This window comes from Microtus oregoni, unplaced genomic scaffold (genome assembly GCF_018167655.1).
Source record: "Microtus oregoni isolate MIOR12 unplaced genomic scaffold, Mior012 000009F_ref0000495, whole genome shotgun sequence".
Taxonomy (NCBI): domain Eukaryota; kingdom Metazoa; phylum Chordata; class Mammalia; order Rodentia; family Cricetidae; genus Microtus; species Microtus oregoni.
The window spans coordinates 14,410,865-14,437,223 of NW_024543068.1; the positions used below are offsets into that span (position 1 = coordinate 14,410,865).

General features: G+C 46.9%; 1 protein-coding gene across 5 annotated transcripts in view; it reads right to left on the reverse strand.

Moving 5' to 3' along the window:
• Rgs6 (regulator of G protein signaling 6) overlaps positions 1–26,359 on the reverse strand; it is a 513,656-nt gene that overhangs the window by 74,812 nt on the left and 412,485 nt on the right. For all 5 annotated transcript variants that reach the window (XM_041658039.1, XM_041658042.1, XM_041658043.1 and 2 more), the window contains exons 6-12: positions 25,289–25,340; positions 18,281–18,345; positions 14,543–14,619; positions 11,673–11,754; positions 9,870–9,944; positions 7,556–7,654; positions 6,567–6,628 (exon numbers count right to left, since the gene is read on the reverse strand). In XM_041658039.1, the coding sequence (XP_041513973.1) occupies positions 6,567–6,628; positions 7,556–7,654; positions 9,870–9,944; positions 11,673–11,754; positions 14,543–14,619; positions 18,281–18,345; positions 25,289–25,340 (512 nt within the window). The remainder of the gene's footprint in view (positions 1–6,566; positions 6,629–7,555; positions 7,655–9,869; positions 9,945–11,672; positions 11,755–14,542; positions 14,620–18,280; positions 18,346–25,288; positions 25,341–26,359) is intronic.

The window sequence follows — 26,359 nt, forward strand, 5'->3', positions numbered from 1 at the left end:
TAGTGAAGCTGAAGTTAGGCCCTCAGAACAGACAGTGTATGCTGGCCACACCTCCTGACCCCCTTTTTTCCACTGACTACAAATTCCAGACCTTGGTCTGAAGCAGGCGACCTCAGCTATAAGGTGACTTCTTTCCACTTCTTTTCTACCAATTAAAATGGGCTGGGGGAGAGGAGGTGCAAGGACGGTTTCTCAAGGCACATGAAAGCGAAGTTGCAATGGCTTCTTTCCTCCCTCCCCTGAATTTACCCTCAGACATTAAGTTCACGGACTTCTATCACCCGAGCAGATTTTTAATAGAGCCTTAGGGTATCCCGTTTCTCGCTGTCTTATCACATTTCATTAATTACATTTCATGATCACCGAGGGTCAGGAGGCAGAGGACGAACCAGCATCCAATTTTAGGGAGCAGCAGCAATCTCAGAGAAGGGCAGGCAAGATGATGTTTTTTTTTAAAAGAAATCAATTTAGCAGTCAGCTGTGACACACAAAGGACTCCCAGCAACGGAGTAAGGGTGTGCAGAGTATAACACCAGCAGACAGAAAATGAAACAACTTGATCTGTCTGTGTGTGGGTGCTGTGTCGGGACCAGAGGCCGCACCTCCGGGTACTGTGGTGTCCCACAGCATTGTAGGCTTGGGGGGAAGTCTCTGGCAGGAAAGCTCAGAGATGCCGGGCGATTGGAAAGGGAGATGTATAGAGTTCTGTGTGCTCCAAGCCACTGACAGTGCTGGAAGGCTTGGTGGGCTGGATTAAAACAAAGAGGTGCCTGGGACTCTTCACAAAGAGGAGGAAGGCCTCTTTTCTTTGGCAACTGAATCTATCTGGAGAAGTGACCGCAGAGTCTTTTACAGTTTGAATCTTAAATTGTCCTCCAGAGCTGTGTATGAAAGACTTGGTCAGCAGCCTTTGGGAGGATGGCAGCACCTTTGAAAGGTAGGGCCTGGTGGAAGGAACCAAGGTGGCTGGGATTGTGCCCTTGAAGCAGATATTGAGCTTCTGCTATTCCCCTCCCCTCCTCTCCCCTTCACTCCTCTCCTCTCCTCTTCTCTCTTCTTCTCCCCTTCCCTTTCCTCTTTCTTCTCCTCTCTTCTTTCCTCTCCCCCACCCATGTACAGCTACCATCTCTGTTCCTCTATGCCTTTCCTATTTGGCAGTCTATCTTGGCACAGGCCCAAAGTTGATGGGGCCAAACGAACATGGATTAAATGCTCTTTGTACTATGAGCCCAAACACAATTTCCTCCTTCTAAGCTGACTCGTCTTGGTGTTTTGTCCCAGTAACAGGCAGGCTGACACAGGGTCTCTTCAGAGTCTGCAGTGGATACACACTTCTTGTCTCAAAGTTCATTGTCATTAAGAAAAACATGGCTCATGGGAAAGAGCTTTTTAACACTGGCTTAGAATCAGGGCCATTGTGATTTGACTTTCTGGTGGTAGTAGATTGAGTTTAAAAACAGACTGTGGTCTGCTAGCCTTTTGGTCTGGTCTAGGCTTGTGAGACTGTTTTCCTATGCTTCTGCTTTTTCTTGTACTTTTGTTTCCGTGTGAATGATGCCAAAGTAGCCCGTTTGAGTATGAGAATCCATGTTAAAGACAGGAAAGCTGTCCTTGTAGAGGGCATCCTGCGTAGTCAGAAGCTACACACATAAGACATAACCAGGATGAGCAGCTGCAAGCAGACAAGTGGCTTAGCCCATTCAACCAGTCGGCAGAAGACACATGAGAAAGAGCAAATGCCCATTGAGTAATGCTCTCTTATATATAGCCTTGCTTCCAGCAACTCCGGTTACCCGTGGCAAGCCACAGTCTGGAAATGTTCAATAGAAAATTCCAGGAGCATTGGTTTTAAAATTACATACTGACCAGAGCAATGAGATAAAATCTCTACCCAAGATGTGAATTTTGCCCAGCATTTCCGTGTTATTTGTGCTACCTTCCCATCGGTCACTTGGCTGCGGTGTGAGTTACTGGACTCACTGTTGTGGGGTTGCAGTGCCGGTGTCCAGCTGGCCCTTGTTTTACTGACTACTCCCTCAAGTTGCACCCAGTGGTGATGCAGGTAATGTAGACCAAAGAAAAGCTGCAAAGCACCTCCTTTACAGGAGTGTGTGAAAGCCACAGAAGAGGTTGCATCTACATTGCTGTTATACATCACAAAAGAGGTTGTCTAATTTATTGGTAGTTATTATTGACCTCTGAGGTGTGTAGGCATAGGAGGAAATACGTAGTGTACGCAGCATTTGGTAGTATTTGACCACTCCTGGGGAAGACCCTATCCCCTGCGGGTAGAGAGAAGCTACTGCGGTTTTAAGCCTCTGAGTTTGGAGGTTTTGTCAGTCACAGATGACTAGCAGGCCTTGCTTTACAACTAAGAGAGAGATCATGCATGTTCAGAGAGGAGACTAGTCCTAGAAACAACCATATTGATGGGAACAAAAAGCAAACCATTGGGCGGTAGTGGCACGCGGCTTTAATCCCAGCACTCGGGAGGCAGAGGTAGGTGAATCTCAGTCAGTTTAAGCCCAGCCTGGTCTACAGAGTGAGTTCCAAGACAGCCAGGGATACACAGAGAAACTCTGTCTCAAAAAACCCCCAAAAAACAACAAACAAAAGCAAACAACCCCCCCCCCCCAAAAAAAAACCCATGTAAAAATTTGAACCAGGGACTCAAAAAACACAGTACTTTAGGGCCATTTTGTAGGAAGCCAAGCATGGCATCTACGATCAGGGACTTAATCTAAAGGAATTTAAGAGCAAAATGCAAAAAACAATGGCTGGAGTTATTCAGAAAAATGAACCAGAAGGCAGGGTTCTTTCTTTAGGAAGGCAAGCTTATGAGCCACATTTAAGGAAGATTATCACTCAAAACAGGATAAGAACTGTACTGTTGAGTGGTATTTATCTGGAAAGTTAATTTTGTAGACTAGAGATTATCATTTTTGGATCAAGAATACAGTTACAAATTTAAGAAGAGCAAGATGCCACCTAGGAAACACACCCATGCTGACATGTCAGGGACATTTAAACACTGCTGGGGACAATGGACAAAATGTTTGAAACTGAAACAAACTGAGAAAATCTACAGAGCCAGTCCCCTCATCCACGACCCCTCGCTCTGGGAAGACAAGAGGCTGGAGTGTATGCACTTCCGTGCCAGCCGTGGGCAGCCTGAACGAGACAGGGCTGTCTGAACGAGAGGTAGAGCAAGGAGTGAGAGAGTGAAGAACTGTATTAACACACAAACTGTCACCTTCATGGCCAGCCTCTCTCCTCCTCGGAGCACCATACAGCCAGTTCCTCGCATCTCATGTACCTGAATTTTGCTCCCATCAAAAGTGTGGTTAATCACCACTCTGGAAAATTGCTAGGCCTTCCTGTTCACTGTGTAGGGCCCCGAGTGCCAAGGACTGGAGCTAGGCCTTGAGCGTGCACTCACTCATAATAACCCTGTTGCCTAACCACCACTGCGATCTCCTCTTTTAGAGAAGTAGAAGGGAAAAAGAGAGATAGAGCAACTGGTTTCACTGAGAACACGGGGAACGGCCAAGGCCAGGACGCAAACGGCCATAGCAGGCTCCAGATACCCCTGACTGTTGTGTCCCTTTGCACTTAGCTGTAGGCCTTAGCCCCACCCCAATTCTTGTGTTCCAGATCTGGGCCACCTATATGGCCAGGGACAGCTTCTCACTTCTTGGGCTCTTGGGCAACTAAGTGGGAAAAAAAAAAAAAAAGGCAGGGACTTTTGCTCATGGGGACGCGATTCTAATTACCACTTATCACCTGGAGCAGGCCCAGGGAAACCGGATCTAGAATGGGACTGGGTGGCTCACCCGGGAGAGCTCAGTTTTCACCTCTGGCCAGCTGCCAGTGCCTCCTCCTTGGCCCCTCCTGGCAGAATACAGCAGCTGACAGGCCAGGCTCCCGTGGCTTTATCTCCCACAAGCACCCGGCCGCCCTCCCTCTGCTCTCTCTGGGAGTTTCCTTGTGGCTTTAGGGAAAGGGCCTCACGCAGCATTGAAGGGCTGTCAGTTACTACTGCCGGAAATAAAATCCAGCCTCTGTTGGGGTTGGACCCCCAAGAAGTTTCTATCTGGGGAGTTGTGGTTGGATGAAGCCCTCGTGTGAGCGCCTCTCAAGTGTAATTACACGGACCAGCTGGGGCTCTTCCCAGACAGCCTGTAAACAAACAGTGGGCCTGCCAGACTCCCTTCCTCTGCTCCACGTTGGGAGGGAGAGACATATCACCTACCTCATTCGGAGTGGCCTCTCCAAGATGACTAGTTCAGGCTTCTCTCCACACCCCCGAAGAGAAGACAAAGCTGAAACCCCAGGCCCTTCTGAAGCAAGTCCTTAGGCCTGTGTAGCTACAAAGGTGTCACCAGAGCCCTTACCCCAGATTAGTCCACTTGAAGCTCAAAGTACAGCTTGTTTGGGTCTCCGCTGGAACCACTGAGTCCATACCTAGGATTAGGGTTTAGGGGTTCCCGTGGCTTAGGCCTCCATTCTGGCCTTGGGTATGCACACCTGACGAAAGATGCTCTGTGTACAATATCCTCTTTCCCGTGAGCCCTTACAAGGCAGACATCGCCATGCATACAGACGCTGTCCCATGCCAGGGCTGTGTTTTGGCATTCCTCGTCAGCTATGTCACAGGAGAACTGAGGCCACTTTAGCGGCATTGCTCTTGCTACTCTTTGGGAGGGAACAAAGGCGACCTCATTGAGAAGGAACAGCACTTTTCAGAGCTGGTGAGCTGGCTAGAAGTCCCTCATTTTGACAGTGGGGACGAGAAGTGAGTCTGTAGCCTGCAACTGGCTAGACCTGGGACGTTAGAGTAATTGCTGTCGATGTGGTGGGAGCTTCAGCCATTGGTGCCAGCAGAGACAGTAGGGAGCATAGGAACGCCAGATTTCTCAGCGGGGTCTGTTTTGCTGTCCCTTTGCACATCTGACAATGCCCTGAGACATTGTTGGTTGTGACAATGGTGAGGTGGCCTCTAGTGGATAGAAGTTAGGAATGCTGTTATATCTTATATTGCACAGGATATTAAAAATGCAACGAACAGTTGCCTGGCCCAGAATGTTGATAATTCACTCCATTATTAAGAATGCCAACAGGGGGCTAGAGAGATGGTTCACCTGAAAAGAACATGCACTACTTTTGGAGAGAACCCCAGCGAGGCTTCTAGCACCCACACTGGGCAGCTAACAACCACCCGCACTTCCATCTCCGGGGATCCAATGTTCTCTGGCTTCTACAGGCAGTACTCACATGCATACCCCCCCCCCACACACTTACTATTGAAAACGTAAAAAAATCTTTATGAATATAAACAGACTGAACCTGGAGGTGATCCTAGTTCCTCAGCACACTGAACCAGGAGGACTCCGGGTTCAAGGCCTGCCTGAACTGCAGAGGGAGTTCATAGGCATCCCAGGTAACTTAATGAGATTCTCATCTCAAAACAACAACAATAAAAATAAACAGAGGTCTTGGGAATATAATTTAGTAGTAGATTGCTTTCCCAGAGTCATGAGATTCAATTCCTAACACCAGAACAACAACAACAAATACGCCAAGGGGGAGTGTACAGATACACACACAAGACACATACAAGTAGACACATAAGATGCCATAAACCCAAACCAGCAAGGTCCTTGGTGTCCCGAGCACAGCAGTAATTCTGGTTTTGGATTTGGGGTGGGGTTTTCTAAGTTCCCACTTGCCATTCATTCAGAAGGAAGATGCAGCTTAACCAGGGGCCAGCAGAGAGAGCCTTAGTGGTGGGGCACACAGCCATTACTCTGAATAATCTAAACTTAGACTCGGTTTACCTGATATGCAATAAATACTAAGGCCTGACTCACACCCTGGATTCCTTCGGAAATTGGACAGTGCCTTAACAACCGCATATGGATGACCAAGTATTAGGTTCTGGCTGTCTGATTAGATTTATTCCTTACAGCATCCCCAGCTGGTATCTTTACCGAAATGTTCAAAACCAGACCATCTAGTTGATAAAACTGAATCTCCCACATGGTAACAGAGTGGGACCAGCTACCAGCGTGGCATAGCACACAGGAGCTGCTGCAGAGGCCAGGCCCCGGGGGCCAGCTGTTTTCTTTACAGCTGATTCAGTGCCGTCCAGGGGTGGATGGTATGTGGAGGAGGAATGCTCCTCAAGGATCTGGTCCTCTGTTGGTTATGTGGCCAGTACCTCAAAGGGCACACACAATTTCCTTCCCTATGAAGTGAATCTGGGCATTGCATAGCTGGAAGGGGCGTGACTCCATCTGAATCCATCAAAGGACTGAAGGCAAAGGTGTTCTTCCCTGACTGACAGAGTCATGGCGGAAGCTTAGCAAGAGAAAGTGTCTTGCTCAAGGGAGGCCTGCTTTCTTAGCCACACTCACACACAGGGGCTGGAGGTTTTCACACATCGGATCTCAGGAGTAGCTACAGCCTGACTGTTGAAGCTAAGCACACTCGTTAACTGGAACCCGGGAACATTTCTTCTTTATAAACCTCATCCATGTGGTTTAATAATATTGGGGGAAGCTTACCTTTCAGCCACTTTGGACATTTTCAAACAATGTCTGTCAATCTGTGCATTCAAAAACGTTATCTGGTGGAAAGAGAGAACATGGGTGCTGAGGCAAAAATAGAACTTTATTCTCCTCCGTCCCGCGAACCCAAACCCCTGCTATCACACTGAGGTCTAAATACCTCCTCAGACAACACTCCTACCCTGTAGCTGGAACTCAGGCAACCCATTCACCCTTTTGGAAATTCCCGCCACGCTTAACATTCTTATACAATTTAGCTTATGTCTAATTTTTACCTGTTCATAACTATCATTTACTCTTTGCTTTTCCCCAAAAATTATTCACTCAAAAGATAGTATGTAGTCTCCAAAGCTTGGCAACAGAATGATTAGACAATATGTATGCTATAAAAATCTTTTTTGCACTAAGCCCCCTTAACAGTTCCTCTGCCTAGTGTCCATATGTATAACCGCACCCGCGTATTGGTCTAGAAACAGCAAAGAGCTACTTTGCATCTGCTTATCAAGGAACGTCCTTTAAAGTTACTCCTCTGCCCAGCCAGCCAGAGCCAGTAAGGCGTGACAAAGAGGCTGCTCCTAAAGGGAGCACCGTCGTCAGCCCCTCTGTTAATCTGGCTTCCTCATCAAGGCAGAAAGTGATACACAGCAAAATGATGCTGCAATGACTGGGATGGGGCTCTCTTTGTTCTTCTGCCGTCTCGTTGAGTCTTAGCGGCATTCTGGAAGTTCATTATACTGTGAAGTTCTCCAGGATGGGGCATTCACCTCTCCTTCCCTAGCTCCCACAGCGGGCCAGGGGAGACCTTGACCTCAAAAGTCAGCACGCCTCTGGGATAGCTCAGTCACACCCCTTTCAATAACCACTAGAGACGTCTGGCGGAGAATGTCTCAAGCTTTTGTGAAGAGCCACACTCAGGACCACGTCACCAGACAGCTGGGCTCTGCGGTCCGTGGATCGTGCTGGGAGGGTCACGGTCACACACTCACCTGTTTGCGAATGTCATCCTTCGTAGTTTTCCTGATGGGCTGGCTTGGTATGTGCACTGGACTCTGTGACTGGGACTCTTCTGTCACACCGTACACTGACTAGAAGACGAAGCAAAAAAGTCCAGATCACACACCCTCGGCATCGTGGGTGACTCAGGAGCCAGCCCACGGTCTCATTCTTTCAACTGTCTCTGTGACTTCCAGCCCCATGACTGGCCTCTGCTTGAATTTCTCTCATGGTAGACCTCTTGAGTGAACACATCCTCTTTGGGTTAAAACGGTGGGAAAAACTTTTCCTTTCCTTGAGGAAATGATCTCTCTGTGTAGCCCAGAGACCAGCTAACTTCAGAGATCATCTGGGGCTCCTTGGTAAAGAAGTTCATCGCTGAGACCTACCCCAAGTGGACCGAATCAGGATTCTCATGGGTGGGTTTGGGAATCTGTACTTTAGACAAACACCCCAGGTGATTTGGGGTCAACGAACTGGAGAACAATAGCTGAAAAGTACATCCAAAAACTCCCCATGGGCTTCCTGCTGGTCAGCAGATGCCATGCCCATCTGGTATAAGGTTGAGATGGCAGGAAGGCATCTGGGCTAGTGCTCCTTCTATATTAAGCAGCTTTCTGGCCTGGGTTTGTACACATGTCCACAGCTATGACTGCTTTTCGAGTTGTTCATGGTGTTACAAACAGGGAAAGAATCATCCCTTAAGGACTTGTACCTGTACAATCACAAAGGTACTGATTGCACACAGATAGCTTCATAAAATTCTGGGATACTAGAACTGGGGGTCTGTTGTCAAAGCCTGCTTGCTGGTTTGTTTTCCGGCCATCCAGACCCAAAACAATCACACATAAACTGTATCAATTGCAATACTGTTTGGCTAATAGTTTAAGTGCTCTGCTAGCTAGCTCTTATATCTTAAATTAACCCATTTCTATCATTTTATATTTTACCACGAGGCTCGTGGTTTACCGGTACCAGCATGCAGGCGTCTTTCTCCTCCAGCGGCTACGTGGCATTTCTCTCTGACTCCCCCTACTCTCTCCTCCTCTATCTGCTTGGAATTCCTGTCTTGCCCTATTCTGTGCTGCAATAGGCCTAAAGCGGCTTCTTTATTAACCAATGGTATTCACAGCATACAGAGGGGAATCCCACCTCAGGGGTCCTTAATGACTAAAGAAGGACACTTAAGACTAGAGGTTTAAAATACAGCACAGTGAGCATTGTTACTTACTCAATGAGCAAATTACATAAATAAACTCAATAAGTATGTGCCTAGGGTTTTATTTTAGTCTCTCTGTGTTTCTGTGTCTGTCTGTCTGTCTCTCTCTCTCTCTCTCTCTCTCTCTCTCTCTCACACACACACACACACACATTAATTCTTTCCTACATATCTGAAATCCTCCCAATTCTCAAATACCACAAGAGGAAAATTCTACACCTCATCTCATGGAATAGGTCCTGATCAAAACACAGGCCACTGGGGATATTATGTAATATTACCTTTGGGCTACGTGCATAAGGTAGCTATGAAACAAGTGAGTTTTGTACTCAGACTTGGTGTATGCAAGTGTTCCAAACACTGCAGTGCTTCTGATCCAAAGTGCTCTGGATTCGTACTTGGTCATTATGTGAATTGGGGACACTTGGGGATCTACCTCTAACCTTCGGCAATTAGAGTTATGGAGCACAGCCATGGTCTTTGGAGGGTTTGAATGTATTGATGGACACAGCCTGGGTATGGTCTCCATGGGAACGCCGTGGCCACTACCCATTTTATTCTAGTGAAATACAAGGAATCCTGGGTTTTGTCAAAGTAGGGCAACATGGTGATGTGGGTTTGGATAATTTAGCCCTATTTAAACTCTCCCATTTGTTTCTAGGGACCAAGCCCTTTGTACCTGCAGGCTCTTCCATTTTTTTATTCCAGTGGTTTCTTTTCTTCACTGCATCCTCCCCAGAGCCAGCAGCTATTTATTCTTCATCTCAGGGGACCCTGCTTATATAAAACCCCTGGGAAGACCCACTCTGTCTTAGCTGCTCCCCCAGGTGCTCCTGAACTTTTCCATTTTCCTAATACAGCTGTCTGTGTCCTGGTTTCATGACTGTAGGATCCCCAAGATCTGGAGCAATTTGCATGATGCTTAGAATACACCAGCCACCCAACAAATATTTCTAGAATTTATGAACATAATGATTTCAAAAGATAAAGTGTTGCAGGATTACATGCAGAAAAACCACTACATAAAGAACACCAGAAACTGAGGGCTATCCCCATCAGGAATCTGTAATTCAACTAAACCAGCGAACCTTTTTAACCTTCTGAGGATTCTTCAAACGTCGACATTTTCTGATATCCATTTCCGTTGTGTTCACACAGCCTGGCTGAGATGAAGAAAATGGTAAAAATTACTAAGTGAAAATTATGCTTCCGATTGAATCCAAGTAATAGCATCAAAACTAATCCTGGCCTTTGCAGATAATGCATAATCTTTTTATCTTATAATGTATGTTCCTGTGTGGAGTTCTCACTGGAAATATAAAATATGATCTTATAATCAGAATACCTTATGGAACATCTAATATGCATTCCTGCCATCAAACCTCTATTTCAAGTGACCACAGTGCTTTGGGCATAGTGGCACGAGGTGGGACATTTAGCAGGTCCTACGGTGGGTAAAGAACAGCCACGCCATGCAGACAGAGCTTGAGTGCAGAGTTTATTGAGAGAAGGGTAAAGGGGAGGGAAGAGAGAGAGAAGAGGGTAGAGAGAAGAGGAAAGGAGATCAAAAGGAAGGAAGGAAGGAAGGAAGGAAGGAAGGAGGAAAGAGAAACAGCTGGAAGAAAGCGTGAGTAGGCGGGGCTTGTCTCTTAAAGGGACCTTTGCACCTGTGTACAGTTAGGATACTGCTTGCCATACGTGGAGGGGTGAGGCACTGTGCCAGGTTCCCAAGGGGCAGGGCCAAGGTGTGACTGGATGCTAATACATAACCTTTGTTATGTTACATTTCTAACCATCTGAAAAAAATTCCCATGTCAGGAAGCTTTTTTTTTTTTAATTGTTGCTTTTAATCAGCTTTTAGGAAGGTTGGAATCGTTTGTTCATTTTCAATTCCATTTCCTGGGGGCAATCAAGATTTGTTTTAATAATGTGAAATCAGAGACACAGTCAAGCTTCATTGTGTACTGATTTGTGAATTCATCTACTTGCTGAATTTTCTTTGTAACGTGCAAATCAATGTTCTCAGAGCATGATGACCGTTTGCGGACATACGCAGAAGAACAATAATGTTGAGTCACCTGACATAACCATGCCCAGTTGAGGCTGAGCAGGGTGAGGCTCTGCCTTCCTATTCCATGCTATAGAGCAGCTTTTACAGGGCTTGTTTGCTGCCAGGCTTTCTCCATTTTTGTGTTTGTCTTGGAGTCTTTTCTATTTTAGGTAGCCTTCAAGCAGGGTGTCAAAGAATTGGTAGTGTCCTAAGGGTGAACGGGGTTCCAACGCTACCACAGGAGAAAACAGAATGGCTGTGATGTGGCCCAAATCACAGTTCTGTCAGTTGTGGGTTTAACACAGTGAATCAACATTTTATATTAAATACGGTGTCTTCACACAGGAACACATGTGAAACAAGGCTATATCGATCAAAATATATGACCAGTTTCTGGAAAGAAGCTAGCTCACCCAGGAGCAATACTTCAATATTCACTAACTCAAGAGTTTTCAGAGACTGCATAGAACATGACTACTGTAGATGACAAGACTTAACGGTATGTGAAAAGAATTTCTTAAGATTTGGGGCTTAATGACGGCAGAAGCAAACACTGCTAATTTGGAAGAATGGAGGTTTCGGGACTCCAAAATTCCTCTCTTGGTATCCCCATTGTTTCCCCATTTCCAGCCCTACATTTTCCCCAGTGCATAGTTCTTAAAAGATGGACCTGACATCCTCCTCAGATCTATGGGGGGGGGGGATATGAACGAATGGAAAAAGAGGTTTCACACAGCTAAGCAGCTATCACAAGGAAGAGTCACTTGGTTGGTCACTAAAGACAGTCATAAAGAAGGAAGTGGGGGGATCCAGTGAAGAGAACCAAGCAGAACTTCCTCACCACTGGCCTGTGGACATCCCAAAAGGCCCGTTCTTGACTATCCAAGATTTTCCTCTCTGTCTTATCCTTTTTCCGGTCAATCCTGAAAGAGTAAAGAGAGGACGTGAGAAGAGTTTGTACTGTTTTCTCTTCTGCCACCTCAGCTCTCCTGCTCCTAGGGGTTAAGGCTGAACCCAAGATTATTGTCACCCGCGTGGCCCCTCAGAAACTCCACACGTGGCAAGAGCTTGTTTTAGGCTGGATTACAGGCTATCATTTGTGAGCAATGTCCATGATAGGTAGGCAGGAAGAATGAGCAGAGACAGAGTTGTCCACGAGGTATTGAGGTCTGGGTTACTAAGGACTGAATTCTCCATTGGCCTGTCCCTACTCCAGAGCAAAATTCTACCTGTGTGACTTGCTAAGAAGGGACACAGCCACCTGTTTGCCAATGCTCCATCTCAAACATGAAAGTTTAAATAGCAGTTAAAGCATCTGTAAAATGATCCAATTATGTATTTTAAAAGTCACCTAAATCTTCTGAGTTTCTAAAGGCCAAGTAGTGGTTCTAGCCTGTGACAAGACCCCAACGACAGACTAGCCTCAGCTGGGAAAGGTACCAACTGCAGGAGGGAAATTACGGAAGGCAAAACCAGATTCTGTGTGTTCTGATCAGGAACCCCCAAAGAGTCCCCTCTCCCCCAAAGCATGTATCATTTCACATCATCTAAATAAAATGCAACTTGGATTAATTGCCATGTGACTTGTGGTTCTCAGCTCTCTTGGGAGTCCTTTAGTTTACTGGACTGAAATACACCCATAACCACCCTGTGATTTTTGTGATAATTGCTGGGTACTTAAATGGCCCACAATTATTAGGTAATCACGGGGCTAATCAGAAAAGTTAATGGAGAAAAGCCATATATGTACGAAGTGGCTGTTTTCCCCCTCTTTTAGAGTGTGATGCTGTTTGAGTCTGGGAGAGCTAATCCATGCTTCTCTTTGCTTTCCAGTGACTCGTGAGCACCTGGACACAGCTCTACCTCAGTCCATCCAGATCTGAGCCCCTCTTCCCATCAGCTCTCCCACCCTCTACCTCCCAGATGGTCTCCTGTGGTCACTTAGAACCTAGCACCTGGTGTCTGCCTTCCCTTGGGGACATCTGGGAACACTGGGTTGGGAAAGAATCAGCAGGTGGCTGGCATCGTGGACCAGGGAATGGCAGATATAACTGAAGGAGGGTAATAGCAATGATGGCATGCAGATTGCTGGGCCAGATGACCTCAGCTCTTTTCCAATGGTGACCGTTGGTTATCTGTCCTTACCCACACAGGCCTCAACTCTGACCCTAGGTGTTAAGTGGGGTCACCTCTGAGCATGAAAGGACTTGTTGGAAGTTGTATGGCACCTGTTCTCCTACAAGGGAACAGAGAAAAGTTCCCTACATTCTCCAGCTCAACCTCCTTCCCATTTCTCTTCTGTCCTCCTTTGCCTATTGGTCCTGCTGGCTAAGCTAGACATCATCAGTATGAGAAAAAGGGAGACCCTGGTCATAGTAATTCCATGTCCCAGAATTCCAAGGTGACAGTCCTGTTTATGGGCTGAGGGGCCTTCAGTCTCCATGTCTCATGTTTCCTTATGGAAGAAGCAGTCTCCACTCTGTTTCCACGAATGAAGGCACAGACAAAACCCTTCCAGATCTTTTTCTTCCTTCCCTCTGTGCCCTTTGAGGAGGATGAGTGATTTAATCCATTGGGAGAAAACAAGAAAGTTCACACTGGTTCTCCCAGGTGAGCCTGAGCTCAGGATATCTGTTCTCTGAGGGAGTCAGCTCTGTTCTAGCAGAGGGACTGTGTAGATACCCACCTCTGCCCAGGAAGGACATAACTACTAAGCCATGCCTCACAGTGTAGATTCAACCTAAATTCAGAAGTCTAAATTATATGCTTATTTTTCCATTAGTTTTTTGTTTTGTTTTGTTTTTCAAGATGGGCTTTCTCTGTAGCTTTGGCACCTGTCCTGGAACTCACTCTGTAGACCAAAGGCTGTACTCGAACTCATAGAGATCTACCTGCCTCTGCCTCCTGAGTGCTGGGATTAAAAGCATGTGCCACCACCACCCAGCTTTTTCCATTAGTCTTAAGTTTCATTCCTGTATGAGAGATGATGAGAATGACCTTATCCCTCTTCTGGTATAAATGCAAGAGGTACCCCACAGGTTTCTGAGTTCAAGCATTTGGTTCTAACTATTGGAGGTGTTTGGGGAGAGTGGGAAGTCAATAGGAGGTAAGGCCTGAGTAGTGGATGTGGGTCATGTGGGAGCCTTGGAGATATAGCCAATGCCTGATTCTGGTCTAGCTTCCTCAGCTTCCCGATAATCCACGATGCAAGTAGCCACTGCCAGACACTCCCATCACCATGAACTCTACCACATCTTCCACCATGATGTAGCATACCCATCCCCAAAACCGTGCACCCAAATAAACCTTTCTTCATTGAGTTGCTTCTGCTGCAGTGTTGAGAACAGGAACTAAGGCATCCTCCTCAAGTTTCAACATGTTAGCCTGTAGAGTCAAGGGCTCTGTACCTACAGTGATCCCGGTCTGGTGTTTTTCAGGCTCTCAGCAAAGACATCTTACAGAAATCTCTTGGGCAAACAGGTACATCTTTCAGCTCTGCGTTTGAGAGGATTCTCTTTGTCTGATGGACTTGTCCTAGGAGGACCTCAGTTCCAGACATGAAGCCTATTCATCAGGATTTTCCTATCATTTGTTCAGTCTCTCCTGGGGGATGAGAGAGACTAACCCAGGCGGAAACCTCACTTTGGCCACCACACCCCAGACCCTAGAGAGTCCCTTTCTCTCCCAGAAGTCTCTGCTGCATCCACCTACTTTACTTGTGCCTCTGCTTGCATAAAGATGAATTCCCACTTCCTCGCAAAGGCCCGCTGGAGTCTCGCTAAGTTTTCCTGGTGAGAAACAAAAATCAATAAGAAGGTATTAATCTTTGTAAGCTAATATACCGATGCCCACGCTTCTCACAAGGCAGCCATCCTTTCTGGTTTCCTCCCATCAACATAGCAGGGTTTCGTGCTGAAGCCACTGAACATGACCCCAATTTGACTTTGCACCAGCGCCTGCTGAACTGTCCAACTCGTAATGTTCATCTATAAGTGTATTAAAGTATCAAGTCTTCGGCTCACCCTGATTCAGCTCTTCGTGGGTGTTCTTTTGAGAACACAAGTCACGTAGTGCCTGGTATAGAGGTTGCTAGAAATATAGCCCGGCGGCTGTTGGGAGAACATTGTCAGGGCCATCCCATAGTGAAGCTCAGGATGGAACTCTTGAGTATAGTTCTTCCAGTAGGGAGCTGGGGGAGGGTGCAGGAAAGGGGGACCTAGAGTGCTTTCATGAGTACTTTCTAAGGCCAGGATTCAGAAATGGACCAAAGAGTGACTGTAATATCATGAAAAAAAAAATCAGAAAAAGAAAGGAAGGAAGCGAGGAAGGGAGGGAGGGAGTGAGGGAGGGAGGGAGGGAGGAAATCCCCCTCCAGGATTATCTTTAGAGGAAAGGGGAGAGACATTCTTCTCTCAGCCTCCAGACTTTTCTGCTGGAGCCTCAGGACAACGTGAAGAGGTTTGACAGGACCTCTAATGACCCCCCTAATTCTGATTAATGCAAGACTGGAGTCCACATTATGGTATGTATTTCTGCAGAGCTCATGCCAACACTAATTGATTAGCCTCATTAGTAAGTTATTAATATAAAAGGAGCTCTGGCTAAGGAGCATGCAAATTCGCACCTATTGCCAAGGCTCGGGGTACAACTACTTTGAAAAGAAATTTCCCTTTGATGCTTGCACTAGGAAGTCCAGCTGGTGATACCTAAATGCCAATCACTTGGGGAAGCAGAGAACTATAACTCTGTCATGCTGTGGAGTACTGTGCAGGAATCAAAATGGCAGTCTAGTTAGTATTACTGACATAGAATGATCCCTAGATGTTACAGTCTGTGATTATAAGAAGTAGTAAGAACAGTCAAGAAACCATACATATAGAAAAAACTTAGTAAGAGAATGATGGGCCAATTTCTCTCCTTTTTTGCTGTTTGAATTTTTGTTTCCTACAGAGAAATTTCAACCAGAAATTTTCAACCAAATTAGTATGCTTTGGGAACAAAAATGCATTTGTAGTTCCTAAGCATTTTTATGAAGAAGTTCATCCTGGAAAAAAAAAAAACCTTTATGCCGTATACTTTATAAATATCAAAACAGACCACAGTGGGGCAAGTGAACAGAAAACTGAATAAAATACACTAGACGGTGATGTGTCATTTCTGGGTAGTGTATTTACTAAGACAAGGAAACCTGGGCAAGAGCAGTGGAAGATCTAGGACCCTTACTGACATGCTAGGAAAGTCGAGTGGTCATAGTGAAGCTGTTTGCCTTGGGTGGTTTGCAGCAAGAAAAACAGCCACTGTGGGAAGGAGAGCTGCTAGGACATCAGGACACACAGGTAGGATCCAACTCCCAGGATTCCATAGATACACTGTTGCAGGTTTGGAGACAGTCACACAGGATGGGCCAACAAGTGATGGGATAATACAAACATCCACCAGATTCTGAGCTGCTAGGCAATCTCCTGACATCAGTCCCTACTCTGCCTCCCAAATGCAAGTCTGCGATACCAACAGGCTCAACGAGGGCAGCATGCCAGGACCAAGTTGTGCTCTCCACTGGCTACACATTTGCCTTTGGGTAGTGGAAAGGGGAGCTGTGGTCTAGTTGACTTAGATTTGGGCATCAGGACTCAGGAGAGGCAAAGGTTGGTGGAGAGGAGCCTTGCTATGTTTCTTTTGGAAGACTGAGGCAGACAGGGACCTTGGGGAGGTGGTAGGTCTGGAGAAGTTGTTGATTCTTCAATGTCAAGGAGGGGTTCTCCACTATCCTTAACATTATTGCTTGTCCCCTTGCTGCCACTCTTTAGTAAGTTTAGTTCAGCAACACCCGTACTACACACAGTGTATGGGGGCAGGGGAAAGCAAGGTATATGAACACATACCCAATTTCCCTGGTTCTCTGTGTTGCCTATGAATCATGGTGAGGGGGAAAGGTTCTGAAACATGAAGTTAAACATATATTCACAATGATATGTGAGTCTTTGCATCCTCAGTTTTCCCATTTCCAGACTCTGCCAAGTGGGTGGGGCTAGACCAGAATGGGGAAGTGGGATGTAAGGAAATACATCATATGGACAAAGACAGAGGAAGGTACGTGGACAGAGAAGGAGACCTCCCTTGTGATGGGTGCCTTCTCTTATTTTCTGGATGGAATTTTGTTCTTGGATTCTGTCTTTTCTACAGAGGGAGAGGGATATAAAGATGAAATTTAAAATTTTGATCTTAAACTTGTTGCACAGAAAGTTTGACAGTTTACCTTCCAAAAAAAATTGTGGATACTCAATACACACACACACACACACACACACACACACACACACACACACACACAATTTATATACCAGAATCAAGATTCAGGATAGTTTCATTACCTCTCCAAGTCCCCTGAGATATCTCTTTATGGTCTTACCCAACCCATCTATAACCACAGATATTGATCTATTTTCCCCCATGATATACGTGCTGTCTTTGCGAGAGTCTCAAACAATGGAATGGCTGGCTTAAGACTGGATTCTTTCACTTAACACTGTCTTCAATGTAGTTGTGTATAACAAGAACCAATTCCTTTCTACTGCAGAATACTATTCTACTGTATGGATGTACCTTGTTAGTTTAGGTACTAACGACGTTCATTGTAGGAGGTACCTAGTAAGCTAGGTACATTTGTCTATTCCGATGTATTTGGGTTGCTTTCAACCTTGGGGTACTACATATAAAGCTAATATGGATAGTAACACAGTCATTTTGATGTGAAATAGTTTCCGATTTCCCTACTTGATCGCATGTGATAAGTGTTTATTCAGTTTTATGAGAAACGGCCAAAACGTGGACTGTTTTCCCATCCTCCCAGGAATACGAAAGAGAGTGTCCCACATGTTCATCGTCACTTGGTGTTGGCCATGCCTTTCACCTTAGCCATCTAGTAGGTGTAATGGCACCTCGCCATGGGGTCGATGCGTTTTCAAATGGCCAAGTGTGTCAAGCATCTTCTCATGTGTTTATTTGCCATCTTTTGTTCTCTTTGGTGAAATATCTGCACAAGTTCTGTGCCCATCTTTATGGTGAGTTACTTATGTATCTACATTAATGTATATATGAGATAGGGTCTCACCACATAGCCCAGGCTGGCATAGCCCAGGCTGACATAGCCCAGGCTGGCCTCAAACTCACAACACTGTCTTAGCTTTCCGGGTGCTGGAATCACAGATGTGTTCCACCAGGACCCACTTGAACTGCTGATTTTTAAGCTGTTGAAGTTTGAGGGTTATAGTTAAAAGGATGAACTTTGACGGTCATGGCAAGGGGAGCAGATGACAAAGGAGAGACAGAAGAGACGTCCTTTCCACTGCCTGGAAGGCAGTGCAAGGGGAAGAAAGGAAAAAGTCAGGCTTCGCCAGCGCTGCAGAACAGACACTCCTCCCGCCCCGGCCTGGGAGTCACCGTACTCACGGCTTCGTAGTCTGCCAGTTCCAGCCTCGCTTTGTTCTGCATCGTCCTCTTACAGAGGTAGATGGCTGAGGAAGGAGAGAAACAACAGCCATATAAGCCAGCAGCACCGCGGAAAGGACCCAGCATGTGCCTGCCCAGCAGTCACCCGCTGTGCCGGTTAGTTATATGTCAGTTTGACACAAACTGAAGGGGAGGACGGAACCTCAATTTAGAAAATGCCTCCGTAAAGGTGGGCTGTACACAAGCCTGTAGGACATGTTCTTAATTAGTGATGGATGGGGGAGAGCCCAGCCCATTGTGGGTGGTGCCATCCCCAGGCTGGTGGTCCTGAGCTCTATAAAAAAGCAGGCCGAGTAAGCCATGAGGCGTAAGTCAGTAAGCAGCACCCCTCCGTGGCCTCTGCATCAGCACCTGCCTCCAGGTTCCGGCCCTGTGTTCCTGTGCTGACTTCCTTTGATGATGAACAGCGATGTGGAGCTGTGGGCCAAATAAACCCTTTCTTCCCCAGGTTGCTTTTGGTCGTGGTGTTTATCACAGCACTAATAGCCCGGACTAAGACACCACCCACCTTGACCGTGGCAGTGAGCAGCTGCCCAAGAGGAGCAGCTTTTCAAAGTGAGTGTCATTGCATCTGACGCTTCTCTTCTTCCCTCCGCTATACACAGAACACCCTCTGGCCAGTGTGACCTTTCACAGGCATGACCATGACCTGTGTTGCACCCTCAGTGACGACGGAAGAAAGATTGTCTTGAGGGTTGTTAATATGGCCCTTTATAATCGCATCTCGCCTTGTCAAATCTCTTCTCTCTTCCACAAACTTTATGAGGCAACTACTCTTAACTCCACATGCAGAGGCCAGGGGTTAACCTTTAGTGTCTTTCCTCAGATACTATCAATCTTGTGTTTTGAAACAGGGTCTCCCACTGGGACCTAACGCTTGCTAGTGAGTGCCAGGATTCTCCTGTCTCTGCCTCCCCAGCATGGGGCTTACAAGTGTGGATCACCACATCCAGCTTTTCACGTGGGTGAGGGGCTTGAACTGAAGTCCCTCATGCTCGCACAGCAAGAATTTTACACTATGCCACCCTCCCCCAGTCCCACTGAAACTCAAAAGCCAGCCCAGTGTTCCAGAGAGCATCCATATCCTCTCAATGACACAACCCAGTCTCACTGCATTCCAGTTAGCTGGAGTGTCCCCTGCTCTAGGCTGAAAACTCTTTAGGGATGCAAGCTGTGTCTTACTCGGCTGTAGCCCTCCCTGCCCCTGGTCCCAGGTCTGTTTTGTCATAGAAAGAGCAGAGAAAAGGAAGGAAAACTTAGACCTGACCTTTCAGCCTAAGGAAGAGTTCTTAGGCCCACATTACCAGAACACTCTTTCTCAAACGTGACCTTCACCTTTGCTCTCTATCTCTGCTCCTTCAGTGCTATCTTCCTTTTCAGAGTCAAGAAGGGGAAGCAGGAGGTGACTGTCGTGAGTGACCATGAGGGTGGCCCACAGCCTGGGCCTGCCCAGTGCCCTGATACCTTTCTTATGCCCCCTAGGCAATGCCTTGCTGGTTCAAACAACTAATTTTTTTTTCTTCTGGCAGTCTAAGACACTGACAACCCTGTGACTAGTAGCCTTCTTTCCAGTGTGCCCACTCTTCTGAATTCTGCAGTCTATGCTGACCAGAGCCAGCTGTGGTTGCCCCCAAATCTGCTTAGTCAGTTCAGGTGTACCCACTATTTTAACAACAACAACAACAACAACACAGGCAGGCAGGCAGACAGACAGACAGACACACACACACACACCAGACCTTTGTTTGGTCTGACGTCATGAGTTTTCCATTTAACAACAGTGGGGAAACAGGAATGGATGGACTAGAAACCTTAGCTATGGATTGCCCATTTTGATCTTCTCCTGGGCTAGTGATGTGGGAAGTTTCACTCTCTCGGGACGCTGGGCAGTGGCAGTGAGCCATGGTGCCTACAAGCTCACAAGGGGAAAGAATTAATACCATGCCGTGTGCCGTGTTGCTAAGCGAGGGATGCTGGTAGGTGGAGGTGTATTGTGACTTGGGATATTTTCAGGTTACATTGGGAATATCAGGATATAACCTTACCATATGTTGAGGACTATCTGTACCGATGAAATCACTGTTAAAAGAGAGAGTGGTCATGTCTCTGAAGACATTGCTAAATGACTTGGAGCGAGCTAATGAATCAAGAAGAGTTGACTGGGGTAATTGCTGGTGAATTTGTTACAGTTGAGGCATCTGGGGGGGGAAAGCAATAAAAACGTAGGAGGAGCCAATATTCACGTGGTTTCAGAAATTCTTACTGCAGTTCAATAATATTCACCCTGGGTGGTTTATTTAAGAAAGAACCCCAAGTCCTTGGGAGCTACAGTCAAAGAGAAGTCCTTGACCTTACTTCTTGGGCTGCCACACGAATGTTCTTTTGCATGAGATATTCCTCTAGGGCAGTGCTTCTCGACCTTCCTAACTCCGCAGCCCTTTGATACAGTTCCTCATGGTGTGCCCACCCACAACCACAAAGTTATTTTTCTTGCTATTTCATAATTGTAATTTTGCTGCTGTTCTGAATCATAATGTAAATATCCGATATACAGGATCTCTGATATACGACCCCTAAAAGGGTTGTGACCCACAGGTTGAGAGCTGCTGATCTAGGGGACTTAAAGTACGTGGAAGCCGTGTCCCCGAGTTTCATCGGCTCTGGCAATGAACGGAGCAGGCAGACGTCTGCTTTGAACAAAGTGCCCCGCCCCCAGCTTCTAGGACCAGACAGCCTGTGGGATTGGAGTCACCAAGCCCCGAGCTTGGCATACCACCTGCCTCATCTCTATCCCTGCCGAGCCAACGGAGGTGGCAGCTACTTTGACAAAGCATTTTTTAACTGGTCGAATGTGAAACCCAGAGATGGCTAACTCAAGGGCTGGGTGTAGTGGGGTGGCTCCGTGGGTATGGATGCTCGGTGTCCAAGCTTGAGGACCCAAGAATCCACTTGTAATTCCCAGAATGCACAGAAAAAGCTACAGATGGATATGTGTGGATGTGTGTGGCTGAATATGCCCATGACTGCAGGGAAGCGAGGAGCAGAGCCAGGAGTTTACTGCGCTCACTGGTCAACACTCTAGCTCTGGAACTGGTGATAGACGCTGGCCAAAACGTGAACTAGAGAGTGACAGGAAGGTCTACCTGATGTCCTACTCTGGCTTCCACATGCATACAAGTGGCTGTCCCCCTGCACCCACACTCCTATGCAGACACCTCTCACCCCCCACAAAGTGAACAGAACAGGGAGGGGTTAGCACAGATTTGATTATAGGTTTTATGCAGGTAGACTCATCCCAAGAAATTTCTACCTGGGCCAGAATGGCCATACAGGTTGTAGAGTACTGAACAAGGAGCAAAGGCTGGTGCTGTAGCTGCTGACCATGAGCCCACGGGCTTGAACTTCCAACCTGTTCTCTGTGGCTAGTATGTGGTGACCTGTTCCCCACAGGGAACTGGTGCTCTTGGCGCTTACAGGCTTGTCTGTACAAGTAGGCAGCCTTTTCCTTTTACTGGCTCCAGTGACCTCTAGTGGTGATAGCCGGTCCTGCAAGAGGACCTCCGGGTGAATGTGAAGCCTCCATGCTGGCCTGTCCTGTTTATCTGTCTGTCAGTCCGTCTATCATTTATTTTTTATTTATACTAATAATTAGTTATCTCTACCTCCAGACTTCACTGTGGCTTCACTTGGATGTACTCACTCCAGTGTGTCACCCTAACAAGAACACATTGTCTCTAACCCACCAAATAGGGAACAGACTCGTGTCCTGTTAAGATACAAGGAACTGAATCACACAAGATGACTGGGGCAAAAGGAGAGAACTGACTCCTGAAAGTTGTCTCTGTGTGTGTCCGTGCCCACATCCATGTCTATGTGTGTGTGTGTGTGTGTGTGTGTGCACTGTCTCTCTCACACACAATAAATGAAACAAATTTAAAAAAAACTATCTGGAACTGGTCTATTTCAATGATCATAAAACACGATCTATTCACATTGAGTCACATGACAACAGTACCCATATATGCTGAGCTTACTGACTATCAGGGACCTCACAAACGTGAACTCTACATAGTCCTCACTATAATTACCAGGTAGGTTTGGTTAGGATCCCCGTTTGGCAAATGAAGGGACTTCCACAAGTCCTCCCTCACTGCTGGGCATCCAGAAGGGCTCCCAGAGATGACCAAGTCAGCTGAACCTTAGCTGGGGCTTTTAGTACATAACCTGTCTGGGACTGCGTGCATCTTGATTGTTATCTTGCTGGGATTTAGAGTCACCTAGGAGATGAATTCCTGGGCATGTCTGTGAGGGTGTTTCTGGGAAGGTCTGACCGTGGAGGGTATATCCGCCCTTCATGTGGATAGCACCATGGCATGGACTGGGTTTCTGTTCTAACCGCAAAGGAGATGGCGAGCTAAGCACCAGGATTTAGTGTTCTCTGCCTCCTGATGGCAGACGCAATGTGACCGACTGCCACACCCTCCTGCAGCCATGCTTTCCCACCACCGCGACCCAGCAAACCCTTAAGTCCTTAAGTCCCTCTGGCTGGGCATTTTGCCCTAGCCCTGAGAAAAACAGCAATGTCCCTCCCTCCCAACCTGCTCAACATCTTCACCCACCCTCCTTCTGTCATCACGCCCCCTTTCCTGCTAGGTCAGCGAGACTATGCTTGTCAGATCAGTGACAGAACTAACGCAGAGTTTACCATTAGCCGATGCTTGTTGAATGAATAAAAGTTCTGGTCCTTGGTCAACCTACTTCATTCTTCTCCTGAATTCTCAGTTTCAGTCTCACCTCCTTCTGGGGAGAGGACAATCACCTAGCAACAATTCTGCATCATTGTAGCAATACCAGCATCAGCCACCACCTTCCCAGGGACAACATCCCCCAGGACAGGGGTGACTCCTTACTCTGCCACACAGCAAACCTTTTTTTTTTTTTTTTAATCTCATTCACCGAATCCCAGCAAAGCAGAACCGGGAAACAAAGCAGTGGTGTTGCTCTGACTTTAAGATGAGTTTCTAAGGCAGCGAGGGGTGAGGGAACTTGCCAAGATCACACAGGCAGAGGGACAGTTGATTCTGTGGGTTCTCTTTGCCTAAGTCTCTCCTGGGAAGCTGACTTTCTGACTAAACTATCTCAGGGGTTCCTTTCTTTTTATATTCCACACCCTGATTTTCCAACCTGAGACTCTGTCATAGACGGAGGCACAGGGATGCAAAACAATTATGTAGAAGGGTGATCCTGATTTCACCTGTTGCTTCTGTCTCTCCTGCCGCAGCCCACTAATATTCGGAAATGGAGCGCTGTAGAGAAAAAATTCTGTCCCACTGCACTCAGTGTAAGGTAGCTGAATATATTTTACTCTTATTTTGATCTAGGTGTCTGGTCTGGTTACACCCCCATCCCTCCCACCTCCCACCCCCCACCCCCGCCTGAAGGGCACAGAGTGGGTGGAAATGAACTGTAGTTATTCAAATGAGGAGACCGGCCACCCTTAGCAGTCTTTCAGGACAGCAGCTGGCCCTGCAGTCAGCCCTCCCAGACAGGGGTCCCCACCAGCCAGTCCTTGCAGGGGAAGTTCTTGGGCTCCCCGAGTGCCTTGGTCCTAGACTGCACCAGTGTCTGCAAGAATGCCAGGCAGAGGGGTGGTGCTGTTGGCATGGACTCCAGACAGGACACACACAGGAGCGGGAAGAGGGACGGGCTGGAGTCACTTAGCTCTGAGTTTAAACTCTGTTTCCAGGGAGTGTCTACTGGTCACCTTCAGTGAAGAACCAGAACCAGGAACTGGAGAGGTGGCTCAAGAGTTACGAGCACTTTCTTCTCCCTGAAGCCCACAGATGGGCTTTCAGCACCCATATCCAGTGGCTCAACTCCAGCTTCAGGGGATCTGATGCCCCCTTCTGGCCTCTGGCTGTACTGCACACATGTGGTGTGTGTGTGTGTGTTGCACGTGTGTGTTTGTATATATACATATATTCAGACAGGCAAGATGGCACATACATATAAATAAAAGTAAATAACTTTAGAATGTTGTGTGACAAACTGTGAAAAGGAACCAGAAGCAGACTGACGTGTAGCTTAGCACACTTAAGACTGGGCTTGATTCCAGTGCTGCAAGAGAACCCACCTCAACCCAAATGAGACAAATAAAAAGATCTTAAGCAACAGCAAAATCCCCCAAAGGTTCTGGAAGTAAAGATGTACGAACACCACACATGCCCTATGCCACAGATCCCACCCTGGGGGTGCCGTGAACACCCAGAACAGACTAGCCCTGGCCTTCTTGGGTCTCACTATCAACTGGGAATTCAGACTAATGTGATCCCATGAGGATATGGACTTTCTGGGTCTCAAGTTCTTTACCTTAAGTTGAGGACCATATAATTTCTTCAAAGAACTGGCTCATGGAGAATATTAGGTAGTCTCTTTGAGAGTGTGGCACAGGTCTATCTGTGCTCTGTCTGTATAGAGGTAAACTTTCACCTTAACTACTTCCCTAGTCCAAGATGACAACTGTCCATCCCTCTCTGTCCCCCCTTAACTTCCAACTATCAAAATCACCAATGAGTTCTTAGTAAACTTTTACAAGTATGTAAAAATAGAAAAAGCCAGGGGAAGGCAGCTCCTTGATGCTGCCCTCCCTGACGTTATGTCCTTAAAAGGCGCAATAAAAGCCCCCTCACACAGTGTTCCCATAAAACCTGTTCCCTTTGTCCCTGCTCTTGGGAGGACTGCACCGCTCAGTGCGCTGTGTCTTTGTTCACTGTGTACAACAGGGAACCTGATACAGGCAACAAGGAATTAGCAGGGTCAAGAGCCCCTTTCCCTGGCACCATGGTCACCAGGTGCTGAGCATTTGTCTTTGGTACTCCCAGAAGTGACAGGAAGTACATAGGTACTCCCGGGAGTGACAGGAAGTGTGGGCACATCATCTCTTCTCACCGTAGTCAGTGTTTTCAGGTTCCCAGCAGTTGGAAGGCCAGAAGTAAGGAGCCTGCAACAGAGCACACGGCATCAGGACCAGAGGCACGCAGTTGTAAAACTGAGAAATGTAAGCTGTGGGTGGACACCCCTGGCACAGGATGGCACAGATTCTTCTTTAACACCTCGGCAGAACTATGTTCCCCAAGCTTTTGGCTTGGGCTTTGACACAGCCCCCAACTCTGTCTCTGCTCCCTCTAAGGCAGAGTCTGGGAGAAGGGCCGACAGTGGATGAGGAGAGTAAGTGAGGGCGTGAGAACGCACTCCAGCATGATACGAATCAAGTATGGTACTTTTAGGCTCATTCGGACTCAGCTTTCTAGGATCACTAAGAGCCATGTTCATTCTCTGAGCTAAGACAGTGTCCCCAAAGACCCCCATTGTAAGATGGATGATATCCACTTCTGTAACAGCTTTTTTTTCCAGAAGAAATTATGGAAAATATCTGTTCTCATCTAAACTCCAGTCTTCTAGGGGGTGCTCTGGAGAGATGGAGTCTTGGGATTGGAGAGGTGACTCAGGGGTTAAGAACATTTACTGTTCTTACAAAAGAGCTGGGTTCAATTCCCAGCACCTGCGTGGTGACTCAGAACCATCTGTAACTCTAGTTCGAGGCCATCTGACACCCACTATGTCCTCTGTTGGCCCTAGATATGTACATGGTACATATACATATATCCAGACAAAATATAAATACATATGAAATAAAAATAAGCCTTTTTGTTAAAGATGAGAGATGGGGTCTTTGGAAGGTGATGGGGACGTGGAGATGGAGGCCTCATAAGTGAAATTAATGTCCTTATTTTTAACAGGCTTGAGGGAGATGCCTCATTACGTCCACCACATGAGGAACAACTAGAAAGTTCCATCTATGAAAAAGAGAGTACTCCCCCACCAGACACTTCCCATCCCCCAGAACTGTGAAAATATGTGTATAAGATATGCAGGGCATTTTTTGACAACACCCCCAAGGGGCTTAGACAGTGTCCCCAAATACCATAGGCTTCCAGTGAGGGCCTTTTACTGTTCTTT